This window comes from Phyllostomus hastatus, unplaced genomic scaffold, assembly GCF_019186645.2.
Source record: "Phyllostomus hastatus isolate PE091 unplaced genomic scaffold, TTU_PhHast_1.1 phas_contig_210, whole genome shotgun sequence".
NCBI classification, from domain to species: domain Eukaryota; kingdom Metazoa; phylum Chordata; class Mammalia; order Chiroptera; family Phyllostomidae; genus Phyllostomus; species Phyllostomus hastatus.
Genome location: NW_025333737.1, coordinates 33,640,139 through 33,663,008, shown reverse-complemented (window position 1 = coordinate 33,663,008; position 22,870 = coordinate 33,640,139). Strand labels below are relative to the sequence as shown.

General features: G+C 61.3%; 2 protein-coding genes across 3 annotated transcripts in view; one reads left to right on the top strand and one right to left on the bottom strand.

Moving 5' to 3' along the window:
• Window positions 1-588, bottom strand: part of CCT6B (chaperonin containing TCP1 subunit 6B) — a 35,978-nt gene extending 35,390 nt beyond the window's left edge. Inside the window, exon 1 of the mRNA XM_045835667.1 lies at window positions 461-588. The gene's annotated coding sequence lies outside the window, so the exon portion shown is untranslated. The remainder of the gene's footprint in view (window positions 1-460) is intronic.
• LIG3 (DNA ligase 3) lies at window positions 510-21,597 on the top strand. Of its 2 annotated transcripts, none has more exons than XM_045835659.1 (20): window positions 510-648; window positions 3,034-3,584; window positions 7,203-7,346; window positions 9,358-9,555; window positions 10,163-10,314; window positions 11,028-11,155; window positions 11,301-11,378; window positions 11,482-11,650; window positions 13,043-13,198; window positions 15,089-15,220; window positions 15,560-15,639; window positions 16,490-16,577; window positions 16,864-16,941; window positions 17,282-17,405; window positions 18,002-18,144; window positions 18,369-18,443; window positions 18,840-18,986; window positions 19,324-19,522; window positions 19,839-19,966; window positions 21,039-21,597. In XM_045835659.1, exons 2-20 carry the CDS (start codon window positions 3,038-3,040, stop codon window positions 21,270-21,272), a joined length of 3,000 nt encoding a protein of 999 aa, XP_045691615.1. In that variant the 5' UTR covers window positions 510-648; window positions 3,034-3,037; the 3' UTR covers window positions 21,273-21,597. The 2 variants fall into 2 exon arrangements, with proteins under 2 accessions (XP_045691615.1, XP_045691614.1); XM_045835658.1 differs by having other exon boundaries at window positions 10,989-11,155; window positions 21,039-21,593.
• The last annotated feature ends 1,273 nt before the right edge of the window (window positions 21,598-22,870 follow it).

The window sequence follows — 22,870 nt, the reverse complement described above, 5'->3', positions numbered from 1 at the left end:
AAGTCGACCCGAGGTTTAAAGGAGATTAAGACACTTGAAACGACACACGATCGGGATTACTCTCCCCATCACTCCTTTACATTTTCGATCTAGCTAGTGCCTCTTTTCAATTCAGTATTATTTGTAGAATACTTCCTAGGCGCTAGGCACTGCAAGCAGGCACTGCTAGGCGTGCCAACAGGACAGAGAGCAGACAGAAAAGCAGACTGAATGACGTGATTGTTGCCTTCCTCGAGCTGATCACTATGCAGTTTCCCAACCAGTATCTTGCAGGATACTTGATAACCTCTCACATTATCAGCAAACAAGACTCCTCAGAAGTTCAGGCCGGGCTACGCCCCAGGGTGCCACCACACCCCGTAACTTCTGCTTTCCCCGGCCCAGTCAAGGTTTGGGAACCACTCCCCCGTCCCCCGCACCCGCAACACAAAGCCCAAGCCCTCACTGTTCTGTACCTTACCGTCGCCCACGTGGCTGGCTGGGGGGCGGGGACGCGCGGCGCGGCTCGGGCCAGGACCTGTGCGCCTGCGCGCTGAGGCCGGCTCAAGGACCCGGATTTAAAGAGACAGAGTACAACGGTGGTGCCTGATCTCGGCCTGTGGGCGCCGGGTCGGAGGCCTGCGGGGTGCGCCGGCGCCGGGAAGGCAGGTGAGAAGCGGCGCGGTGGGCCCAGGCCGTGGGGAGGGAGGCGGCCCGGGGCCCGGGGCTTAGCGCGGCCCGGGAGCCAGCCCCCTCGGCTCCTCCCCCGCCCTCCCGCGGAGCCCCGGGGCACACCCTCCGTGACGTGGCGCCCCCCCGGGAGCCCGTGGGGGTTGGCTCCCGGCTCCCTCGGACCCCCACGGGTCCACGCCAAGGAGGATCCCCCGCGGGGGCCGTTCTGGCCCCGGCCCGGTCGGCGCACTGGACCCTTTCTCTTCCCGTCGCGTCCCTTTCCCCAGCCCTGGGCTGAGTCCTCAGTCCCAGGGACTCGCTTCGCCGCCCCCCGGCGCCCCGGGGGTGCGCCCCCAGCTAGCAGCCCCTGCCCACTGCCCACTGCCCCGAAAGCACCGCGGGAAGGCCCTCCAGGAAAAGCGTCTGCAGGGCTTCCCCTCCCCGGCCCGGTGCAGCTCACTGAGCCGAGGCGGCCCGGGCTGCGCTCAGACCTCAACGGTTTCCGTCTCGACTGCCTTTGCCGAAAAGCCGAGCAGCCGCCGTGGGGGACCGTGGGACCCACGGGTTTCCTCAAAGGAGCCTTGTGCGTCCTCGTGGCCCGGGCCAGCGGGGAAGGGCGCTGCGAGGGGCCCTGAGGTCGGCCCCCTTCCCTGTGAGCGTGGGGGCCGCGTCATACAAGTCGCTGACACCCCGTGTGTTCTGAGCTGCTCGTGTGGGCGCGCCGTACTTGCATATACTTCAGCTCTGCGGTTCCTAAGTTCATGGGACTTACAGAGCCCTTTGTGACATTTCGTGGAACTCAGACCGCTCCAGGAAAAGTACACGTATGAATACGCACATTCTGTGTACATTTCCAGGGCGTTCAGAGCCACACACACAGAGCACACCAGCCCATCCGTGGACTCACTTTAATTCCCCAACCGTTCCGTGCGGTGGGTGTTATTTTCCCTGGTTTAGAGATAAAGACACCGAGACTCAGGGATTTCTCACGGACAGCATAGTCCCTAAACTGTACAGCCACTCTTCCACTCCCGTCCCTGACTCCCGTCCACCTGCGTGCATCCCTCCGCGACGGGTTGCATTAGGTGGAGTGAAGTCTGCTTTTCATTGTATGTAACCCAACAGCAGTTTCACACGAAGCGGCGCTCAGGCCAAAATAATTTCCGGGATACTGAAAGTCAGAGCAGCGAGAATAATTCAGAAAATTACCCCTGTTGCCCCTGGGGCTGATTCATCGGTTGCTTTGGTCCTTGCATTCCCTGAGTCAAGCTGCTGAAGCTTGAACAGGCTGAGTGCACAGGGCAGCTTCTGGTGTGTGCCCAGCTCTGTTCCAGAGGCTTCCCTCTGAGGTCGACAAGCCCTTGGGTTCTGTGCAGTCGGTAGCCTCATGTTACAGTTGAGGAAATTGAGGAATGGAGAGGTTACGTAGCCTACCAAGGTCACCCTGCTAATGAGCTGGGGTATGAACCCAAGCAGTCAGCTTCTCCAGATTATTTGGGATAAATCAAAAGTCACATCTCTCAAAATAGGGCTTCTGATTAAGTCACAGATCTGTAGAGAGGCTTAATTAGTTTCCGAGGATGGCATATATGTATTCTTCACATTAAAAACTTCATGTCATTTTTCTTTTTTTTTTTTTTAAGATTTTGTTCATTTTTAGACGGTAAGGGAGAAAAACATCAATGTGGTTGCCTCTTACACGCCCCCTACTGGGGGCCTGGCCTACACCCCAGGCATGTACCCTAACTGGGAATAGAACCAGCAACCCTCTAATTTGCAGGCTGGCACTCAATCCACTGAGCCACAGCATGGGCAGTGTCATTTTTCTCGGCAATTAAAAAGAACTTGAGGTCTCATAATACCTAAGGGTCATCATTCATTTTGAGTATCAGGTATTGCCGCTGACCTGAGAAAAGCCTTTATGTTATTCAGACTCTCTTTTCTTTTTTTTTTTTTTTTTAAAGATTTATTTATTTATTTTTAGAGAGGGAAGGGAGGGAGAAAGAGAGAGAGAAACATCAATGTGCGGTTGCTGGGGGTCATGGCCTGCAACCCAGGCATGTGCCCTGACTGGGAATCAAACCTGCAACATTTTGGTTCGCAGCCCGCGCTCAATCCACTGAGCTACGTCAGCCAGGGCTTATTTGGACTCTCTCGATTGTGCTTTACTAACTACATGTGTCTACATTAGATCACTGAACACCCTTTTGCAAACTGAAGTTTCCTCTGTTGGAACTCTTCATCTGCAGGCATTAAATGTCACCACTTTAGGAAGCGTTTGGTGGGGTAGCATGGACTGTGGAGGACCTTGGCCTTGGGGACACTGGAAGCCCAGCCCCTTCTTTGCCTCTCACCTTCTCTGCCTCTCACCCGTTTGTGCAGTCGCATGACTTTGACGTTCAAGATCCTCTTCCGGGCGACCTTCCGTGCGCTCTGCCGTAAAGAACCGTGCCTGTTCCGGAAGCGTCTCTGGCCGGACGTAAAGCAGTTCAGCCAGTGGCCAGAGACAGATCGGCTTCATGGGCGCCGCCTCCTGCAGAAGAGAGAGCCCGTTCTGTCCTTCCAAAACGGCCGTCTGAGACCGCACGCCACCCGCCTCGTCTCCTCGCCAGGGTCGCATGCGGGACTCTGCGGCGAGCCCTGCGAGATGGCCGAGCAGCGGTTCTGCGTGGACTATGCCAAGCGCAGCACGGCTGGCTGCAAGAAATGCAAGGAGAAGATCGTGAAGGGCGTGTGCCGCATCGGCAAAGTGGTGCCCAACCCCTTCTCCGAGTCCGGGGGGGAGATGAAGGAGTGGTACCACGTAAAATGCATGTTTGAGAAGCTGGAGCGGGCCCGGGCCACCACGAAGAAGATCGAGGACCTCACGGAGCTGGAAGGCTGGGAGGAGCTGGAAGACGGCGAGAAGGAGCAGATAAGCCAGCACATTGCAGGTGGGGCAAAGAACGCGGCTCTCTCGTCTTCCTGGTGCTGGGGAAAAGGCGATAAGGGGAGTAGGCTGCAGTGCTTCTCCTTTCTTTTTTAATTCACAAATCTAAATTTATTATTTATTTATTTTTTATTTTTTTAATATATTTTATTGATTCTGCTATTACAGCTGTCCCATTTCCCCCTTCACTCCTCTCCACCCTGCACACCCTCTCCCACCCACATTACCCCCTTTAGTTCATGACCATGTGTCATACTTATAAGTTCTTTAGCTTCTGCATTTCCCATACTGTTCTTACCCTCCCCCTGTCTATTTTCTACCTACAATCTATGCTACTTATTCTCTGTACCTTTTCCCCCTCTCTCCTCCTCCCACTCCCCTGTTGCTAACCCTCCATGTGATCTCCATTTCTGTGGTTCTGTTCCTGTTCTAGTTGTTTGCTTAGTTTCTTTTGGTTTTGCTTTAGGTGTGGTTGTTAATAATTGTGAGTTTGCTGTCCTTTTACTATACGTTTTTTTTTTATCTTTTCTTAGATAAGTCCCTTTAACATTTCATAAAATAAGGTCTTGGTGATGATGAACTCCTTTAACTTGACCTTATCTGGGAAGCACTGTATCTGCCCTTCCATTCTAAATGAAAGCTTTGCTGGATAGAGCAATCTGGGCTGTAGGTCCTTGCCTTTCATGACTTGGAATACTTCTTTCCAGCCCCTTCTTGCCTGTGAGGTCTCTTGAGAAATCAGCTGACAGTCTGATGGGAACTCCTTTGTAGGTTACTGTCCCCTTATCTCTTGCTGCTTCTAGGATTCTCTCCTTCATTTTTATCTTGGCTAATGTGTTTATGATGTGCCTTGGTGTGTTCCTCCTTGGGTCCAACTTCTTTGGGACACTCTGAGCTTCCTGGACTTCCTGGAAGTCTATTTCCTTTGCCAGAATGGGGAAGTTCTCCTTTACTGTTTGTTCAAATAAGTTTTCCACTTGTTGCTCTTCCTCTTCTCCTCCTGGTACCCCTATAATTCGGATGTTGGAACGTTTAAAGATGTCCTGGAGGTTCCTAAGCTTCTCCTCGTTTTTTTGAATTCTTATTTCTCCATTCTTTCCTGTTTGGTTGTTTCTTTCTTCCTTCTGGTCCACTCTATTGTTTTGAGTCCCAGTTTCCTTCCCATCACTATTGGTTCCCCGTGCATTTTCCTTCATTTCTTTTATCATAACCTGCATTTGTCCATCTAATTTTCAACCAAAATCAACCAATTCTGTGAGCTTCCTGATCACCAGTGTTTTGAACTGAGCATCTGATAGGTTGGCTATCTCTCAGTTGCTTAAAAGGATGAGTCCTGGGGCATTGATTTGTTCTTCTGTTTGAGACATGTCTTTTTTTTTTTTTTTTCCTGGTCTGGTCGCTCCTGTTCCGGTAAGGGGCGGAGCCTTAGGTGGTCACCAGGGCTGGGCACCGCAGTCGCTAGATTGTGACGTTGTATGTGGGGGTGGGGTCGAGAGGGAACTCTCGACCCCAATGGCGGTACCTCCGTTCTCCTGGGACCTCAGTCCCTTCCCTGGGATCCTGGGTTGTGCGCTCTGCCCTGCTCTATAATCGCAGCCTCACTGGGTCTGCCAGCTGCCGCTTGCGTACTCAGGGTCCACCCGCTGCGATCTTGCGCACCCCAGATGCCTTATGCGCCCAATTCTCCCTGTTCTCCTTGCCACGACCCTCGCCCGGCTGCTCCTCTCCGCCCCTCCTACCAGTCTGGATAAACGGGTCTATTTCAACTTCTTGGCTGTCCGACTTCTATTCAGATAAATTTTCTGTCAGTTCTGGATGTTATTCTGCCTCTAAATTGTTGTTGTTCCAGTCTTGGTTGTTCGTGGGGGTACGGTGTGTCCCCCTATTATTTGGAAATAATTCTAAACGCACAAAAGAGTAGCAAGAATAACAGTAGGACAAAGAACACTTACACCCCTTTTACCCAGATACACCTTCTGCTAACACTCTGCTGGCCTTGCTTCACTGTGTGTGGCTACGTACGCCGTTGCTCCTCCCACACGCAGCCTCGTCCTGAACCGCTGCCGGGGCTGTGTACACGTGGCGCTGTGCCCGTGTGTGCTTCCGTGTGTGTATTTTAAGAGCAGGAATGGTCTCTTACATGACCATATGACAACTAACAACTTCAGTAAATTTACTCTCGACACAAATACTTCACCATCTGTGCCCCAGTTTTTTCAGTTGATAAAATGTATCTTTTACAGCATTTCCCCCCTCCAGGACAGAATTCCTACATGAAGGTCAGGGGTTTCACTTAGGAGTCATATCTCCTTGGCCTCTGGCACATCTCCGTGGTCTTTCTTTTTTTAACCTTGCCATCTTTGAAGAACAGTATATTTATTGATAGGTACATTTTATCTATCCATTTGTTATCTGTTTCATCTCACAGATTACTTCTTTTTCCTGGTGGCTTATGACTGTACTGTACGTGATTGATTTGGTTCTTGAATGCTCTGCACTTGGCCAGTCGGGAGACCCTCTGAGCTGGTTTTATGTGCTGAATACCCTCAACTTTTTAAAGCGTTTTAAAGCCCTGCTCCCTCACTCTCTGGCGTAACAGCGTGCCCCTGGGCTTGCCTTCCATGTACCCCCCTGCCCTGGACTCAGCTGTTTCTCTGAGAAGCCCTGGGCCCTGCCAGTGAGGAAGGGCCTGAGAGACCAAAGTCTGAACGCTCCGTGTCCTTGTTGCCGTGAGCTGTCGCTGCTCTTAAGCCCTTTCAGCAGACCGGGACTAGGACACATATGCATGTGTGTACACAGAACACGCATACATACATACACAGATACATAGAGCACAGGCACACGTGCGTGCATATTCACACGTATGCCTACTCGGGAAATCTTACACTGGTGCTTCCAGACCCCACTGGTCTTGTATGACTGTAGTGTCTGCATTATGAGTCATGGCTTCAGTTAAGTGCAGCTTTCCTAATGGTGGCTCTAAGGATGCACATCTGTCCTTGTTTCTCGAGAGGAAAAGACGTCCAGGCGAGAGAACTGCTTCCCACGTATTCCTTTCTCGAGCCCTCCGTCCTGCCGGCCCTGCCCGAGCCGCGGGCCTCGGTCTTGTTACTTCCTAACCCGCCTCACCCAGCGGAGGGGATCCGGGGCCGAGGTCGACTGTCACGTGGCGGCTGGAGGCCTTCCTGTCTGTGCCAAACCACGTGCTCCGTCCCCCGTTTTCATTTCATTTCCTCTGCACCTGTGAGCGGGGGCTAGTTCCCCAGCGTCGGGTTCCCGAGTTCTGTCTATTGAGGTGTGATTTCTGGTTTCCCCCAAACAACCGGGAGGCTTTTTATGTCGGCTAAGAGGTAGAGAGTGTTGATGAAAATGGAAGTTACTAATAAAGGGGAGCTGGGTCCTTTGTCCCCAGAACACTCTGCTTCCCAATCCCAGGTTACCGGGCCCCCCTCCACTGCGCCGGCAGCCGGGCTCCAGGTCACTCGTGCCGGCCCTGGCTCGCCAGGCCCGGCTGTCGGGGCTGTCGGGGCTGCCGGGGCTGCCGGGGCGGCGGCTGGGCCCTTCCGAGGCCTTCTCCGAGCTCCCCCGCTGAAGCGCGCCCTCCTTTCTCTGGGGCCCACAGATCTGTCTTCCAAGGCGGGAGGCACGCCCAAGAAGAAAGCCGTGGTGCAGGCGAGGCTCACGGCCACCGGCCAGGTGACGTCTCCGGGGAAAGGGCCTTCGGTGGTCCCCGGCACCCACCCCCGGAAGTTTTCTGGCTTTGCAGGTAAGACAGGGCAGGGCGGCTCCAGCGGTTACGGTCCTTCTCACCTGGCCTCCTGTCTGGGGCTGTGGACGGGGGTGAGAGGCCTGTGCCGTCTCGTCTCATTAATAATTTGCTTCCATCTGCACAGAGAGTGGTAGTGGCTAATTCTCAGTGCTCCACCTGTATAGCATTTTTATTTCATATACTTTTTAAAAAAATCCTCACTCGAGGAAAGGTTTTCATTGATTTTAGGGGCGGGGGACGGAGAGAGACCACCATCAAACAGTGGCCTCCTGCACACAGCCCAATGGGGAATCGAACCCACGGCCTTTAGGTGTACAGGACAGCACTCCAACCAGCTGAGCCACCCAGCTAGGGCTCTTTGTATACTTTATTCTCTGTTGTAGCAAAAAGATGTTTGGTTTGTCCAGACTTTTCCCTTTGAAGTAGTTACACTGGTGGGTCAGACAGGTTATTATAACCTGTCCTTTACTTCCTTGGGGGTTTTTTTGATAATGAAAGAATTTTGAGAAACTGCATCCCTGAACGTGCCCGGGCCGGAGATGGAAGAGGCAGATGTCACACGCGCCTCACGTGACAGAGGGCAGCGGGCTGGGTCGGGGCTGTCACAGCCGCGACAGCCGCGGTTTTGTCTGCGCGGCTGCAGTGAGCCTCGGAAGTACTTTCATTGGGTCTGTTTTATGAATGAGAAAGCGGACGTTCAGGTTCATTGTGGAGTCAGCACGCACACCGGGGTCTGTTTGACTCCAGCACCTGTGCCCCTTCCCCGCCCCCTGTCGTGTCTTCACGTGGCAGCGTGCTGCGACCGGCTCAGGTAAAGAACACGAAGGCGAAACGCACGGCCCCGGAACTCGTTTAGGGTGGTAGCTGCGTGGGTGCGAAAGCAGCCTAGACTTGCGGTCAGAAGGCTCGGGCCCTGGTGCCAGCCCCGGGGCCTGGCCCGTGCTCTGGGGAGCGAGGCGCTGCCCCTCCGAGCCTCAGCGGCCTCAGATGTGACCCCACAGTGTCCACCCAGGGCTGCAGGAGAGGCGGCGGTCAGAGTGGCGTCTGACTAGTTGGGGTGTTATTCATCTACAAGTCTGAGGTTTGGTTGTGTGTGTGTGTGTTTAACGGTAGGTGAGAGCCAGAAATAGAGGGGAGTCCAGGTGACAGTCAGGACAGCGTGTTTCCGGAGGACCCGGGGAGGGAACTGGGGAGACGTTGAGGGAAGCAGATGCTCTGGCTCTCGCAGCCTGCCGACCATCAGTGCTCTGGAGACGCCGGCCCCAGAAACCCCCCCCTTAGCATTTATAATTTACAAAGCCCGGACGAGAAGCAGCTTACCTCAGCAGCCTGCGCGCTAATGGCTCTGCTGCAAGCTCGTGGAGAGAAATCTGCTCTGTAAACTGACACAGGGTCATCGGGAGGGGGTCACTCAAGACTTGTGCAGGTATTTGGGGGTGGCTGGAGAAGAACCCCACTTGCTGACAACCCCTAAAGCAGAAAAGAAGGTGGCGATGGAGGTGGGTGGGAGCGGCCCCGGGCTGGGGGTGGCTCTCTCCCAGGCCTCGGTCTCAGCATCAGAGCGAAGACCCCCAGGCTTCTCCCAGCTCCGCCTCCGTGACAGCAGTGGCTTCACACTAGGACGGACCTGCCCTTTGATTCCTCCCCCTCCCTCGTCCCAGCTCCTGTGGGCCGCCGGCTTCACAGCTGTGCTGAGATGCCCTCACCGACTGGGCACCAAGGGGCCCTTGTCCACCCGTAAAGCACTCGGACAGAGACCCCCATCACCTGGGCCTGTGCTCGGGCGAGAAGCCACTGCTCGCTTACCGCTGACACCGTGAGGTGTCGGGGGGGTCGCACTTCTTCACCTGTGAGACGTGTGCGGCATCCACCCCGAAGGGCTGTTTGGGGGTCCGGTGGGGCTGCGTCCAGAGCCCCGGCCAGGCGCCTGCTGGCCTCCCTTCCTTCTCAGGAAGGCGAAGCGAGTCCCCTCTGCCAGCTCTCCCTCCCTGCCTCCTCTCCCCAACAGCCAGACCCAACAACTCCGGGGAGGCCTGCCCAAGCCCCACGCCGAAGAGAAGTCTCTCCTCGAGCAAGTGCGACCCCAAGCACAGGGACTGTCTGCTGCGCGAGTTTCGGAAGCTGTGCGCCATGGTGGCCGAGAATCCCAGCTACAACACGAAGACCCAGATCATCCAGGACTTCCTCCGGAAAGGCTCCTCGGGAGGTGGGTGCTGGAGCGCCCCGGGGACGGGTCCCCTGTGCAGAGCGGGAGCCAGAGCCGGACTCCTGGGCCTGTGAACTGCAGTTGCTCAGGGCCCTGTGCTTAGCTTAGTACTCTGCTGTTGCTGGACCAAAACTTAGTAATTTTGAAAAGAGTCTCGCATCTTTGTTTTGTGCTGGGCCCCAGGCACATGGGCACCTGTCTTCCTCTGCCCCTGGAGGCCGGGAGAGTCTGTCCCACTGACCAGGACGGAGATTCACTCTCCCACACGTGTGACTGGGTTGAGTGGGTCACAGGCACAGCGTGGAGTCGGCTCTTCCAACTCTGCGTCCTCCCCCTACCTGACAAGTCGCCGCCGGGCATCCGTGGTGTGCTGGCCGGCAGTGGCACTGAAGTGCGGGTTGTGGCCCTGCCCCTCGGGGGCTCATCCAGGGGCTGAACCGGGGTGGAGAGCGGGGGCAGACACATACACCACGACCACCAAACTGACCTCTGCTACAGCAGCGGCGGCACAGGCCGCGGTGGAAACCTCTCTTTCGGTTCCTGGAGTTCACATACTTCCCTGTGTAAGCTCCATGTCTCAAGAAGGGTTCCCTTCTCTTGTCTCCAGATGGTTTCCATGGTGACGTGTACCTCACGGTGAAGCTGCTGCTGCCCGGTGTTGTTAAGAGTGTTTACAACCTGAACGATAAGCAGATTGTGAAGCTTTTCAGCCGCATCTTTAACTGCAACCCGGACGACATGGCGCGAGACCTGGAGCAGGTCAGCGGGAGGGGGGACCGGGCCCCCGCAGGCTCCGCTCCCCGGCTGGGGCGCCTGCTGTTTTGGGGAAGTGAAACCAAGCGGAGAGAGCCTCCGCTGTGAGAGGCCGCGGGTGAGGCCGCAGCTGCTACTTTCACAAGGTTCCCAGGACCGCAGCCCCGTCACTGCTGAGCCACGAAAGCCTCGCTCTCGAGGGTCGGGGTTCGAGACATCCTGCCCTCGCTCCTGGGGCTCGTTCTGGACCTTTTTTCTTTTTATTGCTCTTTTCCTCCTACAAGTCGGCCCTACCATTCGGCTTTGGTTTGCTCACGACGGCAGCCTTGGCAGCGTGGAAAGTCTCTGTTTGAGCACCTGCCCCATCCGATGGTCGTGTTCGCCTCTTGGCTCAGATTCTAGCAGGAGTCAAGTCGGCCCCGCCCTGGACTAGTCCTCGAGTCGCTTTCCAGCCGAGTCGCTTTCCAGCCGGGGCAGGTGGCCACGCCCTTGTCTTCCGGTGGATGGAGCCTCCCTTGTCCAGACCCCGCGGGTGGGGCAGACTCCCTTGAGGAGTGAGGTCGGCGTGCCTGACCTGGGGCAGGAGCCAGGGCTGAAATCCCCGATTCGAGCCCTGGGGGCCGGGGGTGCGCTGGGCCGTTTGGGGGTTGCAGCAGCGGCGTGTTGGTTCCCGGAGACAGGGAGACGTGTCGGAGACCGTCCGGGTCTTCTTCGAGCAGAGCGCCTCGTTCCCGCCCGCCGCCAAGAGCCTGCTCACCATCCAGGAGGTGGACGAGTTCCTGCTGCGGCTCTCCAGGCTCAGCAAGGAGGATGAGCAGCAGCAGGCCCTGCAGGACATCGCCTCCAGGTCCGGCGGGGTGGGAGGGGGTGCTGCCCGGCTGGGGGGTGGGGGTGGGGGCGGGGAAGGGCCTGGAGGGGTGGAGTCACTGGGAAAGGAAGGTTCGGGGCTTCGGAGCTCTTCAGAGACCGAGCTGAACGTGCCCCGCCCCTAGGTGCACAGCCAACGACCTCAAATGCATCATCAGGTTGATCAAGCACGACCTGAAGATGAACTCAGGTGCCAAACACGTGTAAGTGCCAGCTCCTCTCCCCTCTGTGCGGACAGCCTGCCCTCCCAGGCGACGGGGCCGCAGGCAGTGGTCCCCGTTCCCGTGCTCCTGTCTCCGCTGGCAGGTTAGACGCCCTCGACCCCAATGCCTATGAAGCCTTCAAAGCCTCGCGCAACCTGCAGGACGTGGTGGAGCGGGTCCTCCACAACGAGCAGGAGGTGGAGAAGGAGCCGGGCCGCAGGCGGACGCTCAGCGTGCAGGCCTCCCTGATGACCCCGGTGCAGCCCATGCTGGTAAAGGCGCGGCGAGGGCGTGGGTGCCGACAGCCCCTGCCGGTTCGCTGCAGGGGTCTGGGGAAGCAGGAGCGGGCAGGCAGAGAGCGCTCCTCGGTGGGGAGTAAGGCAGGAGGAGTAAGGCAGCGTGACCTGGTGGAAGTACCTGAGCTCTAGGCCCAGCTCTGCAGCCAACCAGCTGCCGCATTTTGGACGCGTCCCCTCGCCTCCCTGGGTGTTCGGTTTTCGTGTGTGAGTGACGCATGAAACCCTCCCCTGGAGACAGGGGGCGTGCGAGTGACTCCCGAGCTTCTGTGGCCCGTCCCAAGGTGGCCCTGAGAGTCGGTGGCGGAGCCAGGCCTCCTGGGACAGCCCGGTGGGGCACCCTTTTCCTCCGGCAGGAGGAAGCTTGAGGAGGGCGGACCAGCGCCGCCAGACCGTGCCGGGCCTCTGGTGCGGGCTCGCCCTCCCGGTGTGCTGCACACTGACTCGGGGGGGCCCCGGGGTGGTCCCAGTGGGGTGCCGTGCTTTCGATGACACTGTCGTGTCGTGACACGGAAGCCCTGGGCTAGGGTCCTGCCTTCGGGGTGGGGCAGTGTGCTCCCCCTCCCAGGAGGGTGGGGCAGCCCGCCCCAAAGTGGCGAGATGTCCCCCCCTAGGACGGGACCCCGGGCACCCGGGGGAGTGGCCGTTCTCACATTTGTAAGCCTTCCCTCAGCAGTCTGTCCTGCAAACTGTCTGTCATTTAAATCGTGCCATGGGCTGCGTAGCTTAGTGGTTAACCACACGACCTTTGGAGTTGCTCCTAGATTCAGACCTCACTCCTGCCCTTTCCTGGCTGTGGAATCCTAACTGAGCACGTGACTTCCTTGAACGTCAGCTTGTGCATTCCTAAACCGACAGCGGTGACTAGCACCTGTCGCGTGATCTGCCGTGCTCTCGGCTGGAATGAAGCTGCGTGTACGATCTGACACGCACCGGCGCCCCCAGGGGGCGGCCGCGGTGGCCCAGGTCCGGCCCACACGGGTGTCCGATGGGCACTGCTGGGTCATGTTCCCGATCGCTGCCACCCTGCCAGCCTCAGTGTCCCCTGCACTCTTGAGTCTTAACCTCTGTGTACCTGCTGTGCTCACGTAACCAACACGTTTAATAGTAAGCCAGAGGCCCTGCACGATCCTAAATTACTGGGGAAAAATGGAAACGCTCTTTCAGTGGAATTCGATCAGCTCCACAAGGAGCCGAGTTCATACCCTTCAGAACGCGCGCTCCCGTGTCGGCCCCAGACACGACACCGCCCGGCCCTTTCCATCCCCACGAGGTCCGCTGCGTCCTGCCAGAGGCCGTGCCCATGCCCCGGGCCGGCCCGCCGAGCCAGCCGTAGAGCTCCGGGCCCTTCCCTCCCCACCCCCCAAGGCCGAGGCCTGCAAGTCCATCGAGTACGCGATGAAGAAGTGTCCTAACGGCATGTTCTCGGAAATCAAGTACGACGGGGAGCGCGTGCAGGTGCACAAGAGCGGGGACCACTTCAGCTACTTCAGCCGCAGCCTCAAGCCCGTCCTGCCCCACAAGGTAGGGCCCCGCCCTCCGCCGGGACCGCCTTTCCCTTCTGCCCACACGGACCCCGGGGCCGTCCAGCTCCGGTGGGCACCAGGCGTGCGTCCACTCATGTGTCTGTGGTCCCTCGTAACAGTGCCGGCTGGCTCGGGAGGCCCAGAGGACAGGGCCGCCTCCCTGCCCGCGGGGACATGGGGACGGGGAGCCTGCCTGGCGCCGCCCGCAGTAGTGCTTGTCGTCTGCATTCCCATCCCCCCTGTGTGCCCCCCCCCCCCAGGCTCACTGGGGCTCACGTCCAGCGGGGCCGTTGGGTTGTCATTCATGGATTTGTTCTGCAAACACTCACCAAGTGCTTAGTCTGTGCTAGGCGCTGTTCTAGGTGGTGGACGAGTAGTAGAAAAAAAAAAAACAAAAAACACAACAACAAAGTCCCGGCCCTTGGTCAGCTTCCGTTCCAAGGCAAACAAAGCCCCTCAGGGGACCGCCGGGGCGCAGGCCCCTGCCCCTCACTGGGGTGTTGAGAACCCCCCTCGCCAGCCCTCCCCAGCTCTCAGGGCGTCAGGGAGAGGCATCGTCATGGATGAAAACTCTGGCTCCAGCAGCTTGTGAGTGTGTGGGCTTCCTGTCCTCGCTACCCCTTCTTTCCCAGCTCGGCGCCCGTGGGGCGCAGAGGCCGCGGTGTGCGGCTCACATCTTGCCTCGGCCTGGCCGTCCCGCGGGGTCACGGAGCGGCCCGGCTGTTCGCCTCCAGTGCCCCGCAGGGCAGCTCAGCGGTGGCCGCCCGTGCAGCTGCAGTGCAGGCTCACTACTGGCTCCGGGGTGCACGGCACAGCTGCTGAGGGCCCTGGCCGGTGAGGCTCGGTTGGGCGTCGTCCCCACGAAGCGAAAAGCCGCTGGTTCGATCCCCAGTCAGGGCACGTGCCTGGGTTGAGGGTCCCGTCCTGGTCAGGGCGTGTACGGGAAGCAACTGACTGATGCTTCTTTCCCACATGGATGTGTCTCTCCCCCCCTTTCTCCCTCCCTTCCACTCTCTCTAAAAAAAAATAAAGCCTTTTTTTAAAAAGCACCCACTGAGGAACCAGCCGCTCCTGCTGAGGTGGTTCAGCGGGCCCTGCTGGCGCCCAGGACGAGGCCAGGGCACAGAACCGGAGCCTCCCCGCCCCCTCAGCAGAGCTGCTGTCCTTCCTTGTTTGTCCTGTGGCCCTGGCCCCTCGGGGGACGGAGACAGAGTGGGGTGAGGGGCAGGTCACTCCCGTCCCAGCTCTGAGGGTCACGGGCGTCGGCGGCCGGAGTGCCCCGCCCAGGGCAGACCACAGTCGTGCTTTCTGGACGCCGTGGCTGGCATCGCTCAGCGGGGCCGCCGTGGACGGCCGTGGGACGTCCCCTGTCTGGGACCGTCAGAGACCGGGGCTCTGCCTTGACCGGGAAAACCCGGTTCCAAAACCCTTTCTTGCTCATTTCGAAGATGGCTGTGGGTTCAGAACCCCCGCCCAGAGGAGACTCTTCTCACGGCCCCTTGCTGCTGCCAAGGGGGCTCGTTTCTTCCTTCCCCTCCCGTCTGGTTTCCCGCAGACCTCTGCCTGCCTTTCCTCCCTCCCTCCCGGGGGGCCTGCCCCCACGGGTCTCTGTTTCTCCCTGTTCCTCCGAACCCTCCCCCGCAGCCCACCGAGAGGGACTCGGCACGGGCCAGCCGCCCCCTGGGCTCGGACGGAGGGTCTGCAACACGCCCCGTCCCCTCGTCCAGGCGGTGGCTGGCAGGGCCGAGGTCGGTTTGCACGGTAGCTGGGCTTCCACGTGTTCCACGTGTCGTGTGTCCCTTCCGGGGCCTGGGTGTGCCCTCTGTGGCCCGGCCTCCGCTCCCCGCTGCCCGTGTGTCCCCCACCCACGTGCCCCGTCCGCCTGCAGGTGGCCCACTTCAAGGACTACATCCCCCGGGCTTTCCCGGGGGGCCACAGCATGATCCTGGACTCGGAGGTGCTCCTGATCGACAACCAGACGGGCAGGCCGCTGCCCTTCGGGACGCTGGGCGTGCACAAGGTAGCGGCCGGGCAGGTGTGCGAGGACGGGTGCGCACGCGCGCCTGTGTGTGTGCTGTCGGTCCCGGGAGGGGGGAGCTGCTCATTCTTCACTTCGAAGTGTTTGGGAGTCGACCCAGAGTGCGTGTGTGTGTGTGTGTGTGTGTGTGTGCGCGCATCAGAAGGAGCTGGGCCTGGGACGTGGCTGCGGTTGGGCTGGGTTCCGTCCGGGGCCGTCTGCCGAGCGCCCTGTCGGACCGGGGGCCTCCGAGGGCTCCGGAGGGCGCTGCCGCCACCCGCTTCCCACGCCCTCTTCTTCTTTCCCCTCCCGGACCCACCCACGTGTCCTTCTCCCGGACAGAAAGCCGCCTTCCAGGACGCCAACGTCTGCCTGTTCGTCTTCGACTGTATCTACTTCAACGAGGTCAGCTTGATGGACAGGTGAGGAGTCTGTCTCCGGTTCCCGGGTGGGCAGGTGGGGGGTTCGGATGGGAGAGGTGGGTGGGGACATCCCCCCCCCCACACCACCACCACCACGTTTCCCTGCTGCAGCAGAAGGGACAGCTGACCGGAAGCAGACCGTGGGCCCAGTAGGTGTCAGCACCCATGGGGACGTGAGGCAGGCAGGCGGCTTCCAGCTCAGAGCTGACAGCAGGACGCGCTGGCTGTCGGGGGACGGGGGGAGGGCCATCCTAGGGAGAGCCCGCCGCCTTGGCTTGGCCTGGCCCCCTCCAAACTCTTAGGCCCAAAGACGGGTGCTGGCCCCTGCCACTCTAGGACAGTGTGTCCCTGCCACCGCCCCTCCCACACGGGCCCGACCCTTGAGTGTGGAAGGGAAAGGAAGTGGAAAGGAGAAGGAATGTGGGGGTAGGAGCTGGGGTTTGGGTGTTAGGTCCTGGGGCCCGCCGGCCCGCTGACCCGAGAACCAGTGGGCGGGCCTGGGAGGGGGCCGGGGGCCGGGCACGAAAAGCAAGAGTCGGAGCCGCTTTTCAGGTGGGACCCGGGTTCATGGTCCATGTGGGCTAGAGAACAGGTGTCCCACGACTGGATACAAGGACGGGGAGGAGCCACCAGGACCGAGTGGCTCTGTGCCACAGCCACAGGCGGCTGTCTGGGTCCGCATGGGGCCCTGGTAGCCCTCGGCGGGCGGGACCGGCCGACTCGGGCCCTGCGCCGCGGCGGACGCCCTCGTGAAGCAGCGTGTCGCTGTGTCCCTTCCCTCCTCGGGGGCCCTTAGCGGGGGCGGGGCCCTGGCCTGGCCTGGCCTCAGCACGCGTGTCCCCTTCCGCAGGCCTCTGTGCGAGCGGCGGAAGTTCCTTCACGACAACATGGTGGAAATCCCCAACCGGATCATGTTCTCGGAAATGAAGCGCGTGTCCGTGAGTGCAGACCGCCCCGTCAGGGCTCCCCTGTCCTCTTCTGGGGGCCACCGACGTGCACGTGGGGGCTGCCGGCCTCCGCCTCTGAGGGCTCCTGTGTCTCCCAGCGCAGCGGCTCGGGTGGGGTGGGGGGGCTCCCCGCTTCTCCAGCCCTTGGTTCTCTGTGTGCAGTTGGGGTGCTCCCAGTGGGCATTTCAGGGGTGTGCAGGGTGGGGGGGCTGCCCTGCAGCACCCTTTCACGCCCCACAGCCCCTCCCTTCTCCCCGTCTCCCCTGTGCTCCCCCAGAAAGCGTCGGACCTGGTCGACATGATCAACCGCGTGATCCGGGAGGGGCTGGAGGGGCTGGTGCTGAAGGACGTGAAGGTGAGGCGCCCGCTTCCTCTGCTTGCTCCGCGGCCTGAGCCTGCCCGCCAGGCCGTCCCAGCCCCGGCCAGCAGATGGCAGTGGCGGCCCTAGGTGTCCGGGATGGGTGCTGGGGGCGGGCGGGGGGTCGGGGGGGGGGGGCATCTTTCCAGCGTTTGGACAGCTCTGTGCTGGACCCAGAGAGGGGGCTGGAGCATGTCTCCTGCAGTGCCGGGAGCCTGCGGGCTCTTGCCGAGAGCGCCCGGGCGCTGTGGCAGAGCCGGCGTGCTGCGTGAGGAAGTCACTCCCGGCTCGTGGGGTGTTCATTCTGGCCCGTGGTCCCTCTCCCCCTTCCCTGCAGGGCACCTATGAGCCTGGAAAGCGGCACTGGCTGAAAGTGAAGAAAGACTATTTGAACGAGGGGGCCATGGCTGACACAGCTGACCTGGTGGTCCTTGGGGCCTTCTACGGGCAGGGGAGCAAAGGTCAGGGTGGCCCCTGGGCCCTGGGATGCTACTTCTCTGAAGGGTGCCCCTGAAGGTACAGGCTGGCCTTTTTACTGGCTGCATCTGCCAGCAAGGCCACTCGAGACTCCCAGGGTTCTGGGGCCAGGGCCCCTGACGCGGCCCAGGTGTAGTCAGGCAGTCGGCGACACCCAAGAGCCCAAGACGCGGGCAGGGAGAGGTCGGACGAGGGTGCCCGTGCTCACCCGAGGCAGCGGAACTCCCTGCCAGCTGGTCAGGGCCTGGCGGCCTGCTCCTCCGGGGAAACCCCAGCGTCCTGATGGGGTGGGGCGGGGGGGAAGCTGGGGTCTGAGGGACTCGCCCTGTCAGGCAACCCGCTGTGTGCCAGGGCCCGGCCGGTCACGTGTGCTTGTTATCCCCGACTGGCTGACAGGGAAACGAGGAGCCCCTTGCAGAAGGGGCTCGGGAAGGTCAGACCTACACGGCCAGTATGAGGGAGTCCAGGCGGTGAGCTGTGGCCCACGGATGCCGCAGGCCGCCCCTCTCTCGCTGGGCGGGTGGGGCTGGCAGAGGGGGCTCCCCCGACCTGCACCTTAGCGTACACACCCTCCCCCCAGGTGGCATGATGTCCATCTTCCTCATGGGCTGCTACGACCCGAGCAGCCAGAAGTGGTGCACGGTCACCAAGTGCTCGGGGGGCCACGACGACGCGACGCTGGCCCGCCTGCAGAAGGAGCTGGACATGGTGAAGATCAGCAAGGTGAGGAGGAGACCTCGGCGCCCACGGGGGTCGACCGTCGGCCTCCACGGGGAGGAGACTGCTGCTTGGCCGTGGGGCGGCGTTGGGCCTGCACGGTCTCTGGGTGCCCGCCCTGTGGGAGCTGGGCCCAGCGACCCCTCCCCCCACAGTCCTGTGCCTAAGGGGGGGGTCTGAGTCTGGCCTGGGTGCGGGGACAGCTCAGGATGGCCTCCTTTCTCCTCCAGGACCCCAGCAAGATCCCCAGCTGGCTGAAGGTCAACAAGATCTACTACCCTGACTTCATCGTCCCAGACCCAAAGGTACCACCCCGGTGGCCTGCAGTCCTTCTGCCTGAGAAGTCTCTGGGGCCACAGAGCTGCTGTCTCAGCCTCATGGACTCTCCACCCCGAGACGGGGGTCTGGGCTGTTCCCCCTCGGGGGGGCCGGTCAGCACGGAGGCGTCATCTCCAGTGGGCAGAGGGAGCGACCACTGGCCCCCAGTCACAGAGGGTCTGCTGGGGAAGTGACCTGGGGCCCGCTCCCTCCTTGCAGTGGGAGAAACTGAGGCCCACAGGAGACAGCGCTGCCCTAAGCTCACGCAGCATCAGCAGCCACAGTGAGGCCGGTGCCGACTCGGTCCCACTGTTCATAGTGCTTCTGGCCGCTCCGGCGGTGGTCACTTCCTAACTGGGAGGTGACCTGGCTTGCCCCCACAGAAAGCCGCCGTGTGGGAGATCACAGGGGCCGAGTTCTCCAAGTCCGAGGCGCACACGGCCGATGGCATCTCCATCCGCTTCCCTCGCTGCACCCGAATCCGGGACGATAAGGACTGGAAATCTGCCACTAACCTCCCCCAACTCAAGGTGCCAGCTGCCTGTCTCCTCGACCCCACTGTCCCAGCTGTCCACGGGTCCTGTATTCTCCATCCCCCATTCCACTGAGACAGGGTGGGGGGGGGACAGGGAGGGAGACTGGACTGCCGCCGGCCGGCCGGGAGCAGCCGCCGAGGGCTGGGCCCCGGGCACCGCCTATGCCATTGCCCGAGGAAACGGCGCCAAGGAAGCCGGCCTCTTCCTTCGTCTTCCGTCCCTTTTTGCTCCCCAGCCACATGTGCGCAAAACAGAGTGCACAGACCGCCTCTGAGGCCAGGGGCTGGGAGGGTACGACCCCACCTGCCGTTCCCCGCCCCCGCCCCCGCAGGAGCTGTACCAGCTGTCCAAGGAGAGGGCGGACTTCACCGTGGTGGCCGCGGACGAGGGGAGCTCCCCCGCGGGGGGCAGCAGCGGGGAGAACGAGGGGGCCTCGGGGCCGTCCCAGAAGGCCAGAGCCTCCCCGGAGCAGCCCCCCACCAGTGCCAAGAAGGCCCGGGGGAAGCTGCGTCACTCTGGCAGCGGAGGCGGTAAGGAGAGGGGGCGCTGGGGTGGCGGGCGCGGTGTGGGGGGAGGCTCCCGCTCCAGCACGCAGCCGACAGTGACCACGTTCCGGCTGTGTGTCCAGCCGCGGGCCAGAAGCCGTTCTGTTGGACACCCTCCCCGCGCTCAGTAGACCTGATGCCAGGGCCCAGGACAGCCCATCGGGCCCGGGGATCAGCTGCCTCTGAGCACTGCTCCTCCCCGCGCACACTGCAGGGCGAGGCCTGGCCCTCTGCTGCCCCACCCCCGGGGCCAGTGTCGGCTCCCCGCCCCCTCGGTTCTCATCCCGACCTCTCCCTGCAGGCCACACGCCGATTGCAGAGCCTTCCCCTGTGAGAGGGGCGGAGAGGCCGGGCGTGAAGACTCCTGTGAAGGTGGGGGAGAAGCGCAAGGCCTCTGACGAGACCCCGTGCCCGGCAAAAGTGAGGAGGGTAAGGATGGGCGTGCCCCCGGGGGCGGCTCGGCCTCATGTTTCCGACACTCTGCACTTGAACACCGAGAGCTGGGCGAGGGTGTTTGGGGGGCCAAGGGCCACGCCCCCGCCGTCCTGCAGCTGTTGTCCCCCCCCCATGCCCTCTGGTTGCCTTGCAGAGGCGGAGGGCCAGCGAGCAGACTGGACGGAGAGCCGAGTCTGCAGGCAGGAGGTAGCCAGCCAGCCTAGCGGGGAGAGGCTGCAGGGGCCCGCCAAACTGCCGGCCCCCAGGCACAGTTCACATTAAAGGGGAGAAGGCCCGGTCTGGTGTGGGTGTGTGGCAGCGAGTTCCTGCTCGGGGCGGGGCGGGGCCGCCGGCCAGGACGGGGAGGGTGCCGACTGGCTTGGTGACTGTCTGTCCCCTCACCTGAGAAGCCCTTTCCCTCCTGGACTCCCTTGTCAGTCTTTGACTAAAGCCACTAGTCCTGGGGGAGCTGGCGGCCAAGAGCAGACAGACAAGTAAACACCAGGTCACTAGGGAGTGTGGTCAGGCCACCCCACACCCTTGCCAGCCCAGAGTAAGCAGAGGCCTTGCAGCTCAGGCCCTGACTGCCCCGCCGTCCCAGCTGACCTGTAGAACTTTCACTGTCTCTCCCTGCCTGGAGCCCTCGGGTCCCTCCACAGTAACAGGCTGCGCCCCTGACCCCCCACTCTGTGTGCAAGTGGCTGCCTGACTGAGCAGCATCCCTGCCTGCCAGCCCCCGACTGGTTCTTGGAGAGACCCTCTCCCCTTGCCCGGGCCCCCAGGGCTGGGACCATCCCCTCTCCCTCTCCTCCGGGCAGGGATCCGAGTGTGGGTCCTGCACACTCTGAAGGAGCTGGAGGATTGGGGGCGGGAGGGGCGCATGATTAAGCCTGTGCCTTCTCTCCAGTAAACTCCGCTCATGTCCCGACTGCCAGCCGGACCCCGTGTGTCCGGCAGTTGTCCCAGCCCTGCTCTCTGGCCTGTGCTCGTCAGCCGGGAGACCGCCCCCTGCCCCCAGACTGAGTCGGCCCCACTCCTGACCCCACCCTGACCCTGTGCTTCGCAGGTGCTGCTGGACATCTTCACCGGGGTGCGGCTCTACCTGCCGCCCTCCACACCCGACTTCAGCCGTCTCAGACGCTACTTTGTGGCATTTGATGGGGACCTGGTACAGGAATTTGACGTGGCCTCGGCCACACACGTGCTGGGCAGCGGGGACAAGAACCCTGAGGCCCAGCAGGTCTCCCCAGAGTGGATTTGGGCTTGTATCCGGAAACGGAGACTGGTCGCTCCCTGCTAGGGCCGCTGTCTCCCCTCCCCCACCGCGGGCTGGGCTGCGTCTATGGTCTATGGCTGGGGCAGAGGACCGGGTGGGGACGGAATCTCTCCTCCAAGCGGTGTCTTCCAAACCCCCCGCCACGCACGGTCTCTCCCCGCCAGGGCCCGGTGCTCTGTTCCGCCAGAGAAGCCCTCTCTCCTGCTGCTTGTATGGATCTTTTGGATCTGGGTGCTGGTTTGTCATCATCTGTTTTCTTTAAAAAGAAGCTTTTATTCCTTTTCTAAATAAAATACCTGCAATTACCTTTGTCCCATCCCCCCCACCCCCAATAATGATTAAGGAGCCACCCCCCTCCCCTGCAATGACTAAGGAGCCGGGCGAGGGCTGCGGTGTACTGAGGATCTGTCCCCAGAGCCAGGCCCCGCGATGGCCGGCCCGCCCGCCCTGCTCGCCTGCCCCCCGACGTGCAGGCCCGTGTTAAAGCCGGACTTCGGAGCCGGCCCTCAGAACGCTGCTGGTGTTTGGCAAACCTGTGCTCGGCCCAGCCCTTCTCGCGGGAGTGGAGCTGCACGTGAGAACACAGGATGCGCTGTACGATGCCGCCACCCGTGCTGCCCTGTGCCCGGGGCGGGTCTGCTCGGAGGGGGGCAGGCCCGGTCGGCTGGACAAGTGGGGCCCGTGGCTGTCGGGGCCATGCGAGGCTCCCCAGAGGATCCGCCTCCCCAGAACCCTGGAAATAAGACTGCGGACAAATGTAGTCTGCTTACAAAGAGAGCCGCCTTCCTTTGCCACCCAAGGCTGATTTACTTGAATAAAAAGAGAACAATGTAGTGCAGACGAGTGCTGTTCGGTAGAACTTTGTGCGTCAAGGGAAGTAGCCGGTACGCCTCCTGGCACAAGCTGGCCGCGCCGGGCTGCTGAGCATCTGGAACGGGGCTCACGGCCGAGCTGTCGTGCGCGACCAGGCCACCGCACCGCGTGGGGCACGCAGAGACGGGGCGGTGCGAAGCCAGTCCTGAGACTTGAACGGCTCGACCTTACACGAGTCACCAGCTAGGCCTCTGTGCCTCCGAAGGGGATGGGGACGGGGACGGACCGCGCCTGAATTTCAGGGTGGCTGTGAAGCTTAAATGGGCTCACGGGAGGTCCTGCCCAGCACCTGGCGCTGCCCAGCAGAGCCGGGAAGTCCAGTGGCGGCGCGTTCGGACGCTGCCCCGGGGAGAGGCCTGGCCTCTCCCCACGACTCCTGTCGGGCCAGTCCCCCGGCCTCCGGCGGCTGTGCCGGCTCACGCCGGCCGGACACGGGCTCTCCAGGAGGCGGCCTTGTCAGACGCTGGCTCCCACGTCCTCAGGCCTGCTGGCTCCTGGAGGTCAGTTCTGTTTTCTTAACGCACTGGCAGGCTGGGAGTCAGGTGAAGGCGACTCGGCGTCTGGGCCTCCAGGACCGAGGACCACCGCCTCCCTCCCTCCCGCCAGCCCTCCCCTGGCGTGCTCAACCCAGGCAGTCGGCTCCGCCAGGAAGCTGCTTCCGGCGAACTGGAGGCCAGCTTCAGCCTGCCTGACCTGGGCTTCCACCTGCAGGTTCCAATGTGTGGGGAGGGAGGGGGAAGGGGGAGGTG

Coding starts and splice junctions, on each gene's coding strand:
- LIG3 (XM_045835658.1), top strand. CDS start 3,038: ATGACTTTGACGTTCAAGATCCTCTTCCGGGCGACCTTCCGTGCGCTC. Junction 7,347..9,357: donor GAAGTTTTCTGGCTTTGCAG/GTAAGACAGGGC, acceptor TCTCCCCAACAG/CCAGACCCAACAACTCCGGG. Junction 11,379..11,481: donor AACTCAGGTGCCAAACACGT/GTAAGTGCCAGC, acceptor CTCCGCTGGCAG/GTTAGACGCCCTCGACCCCA.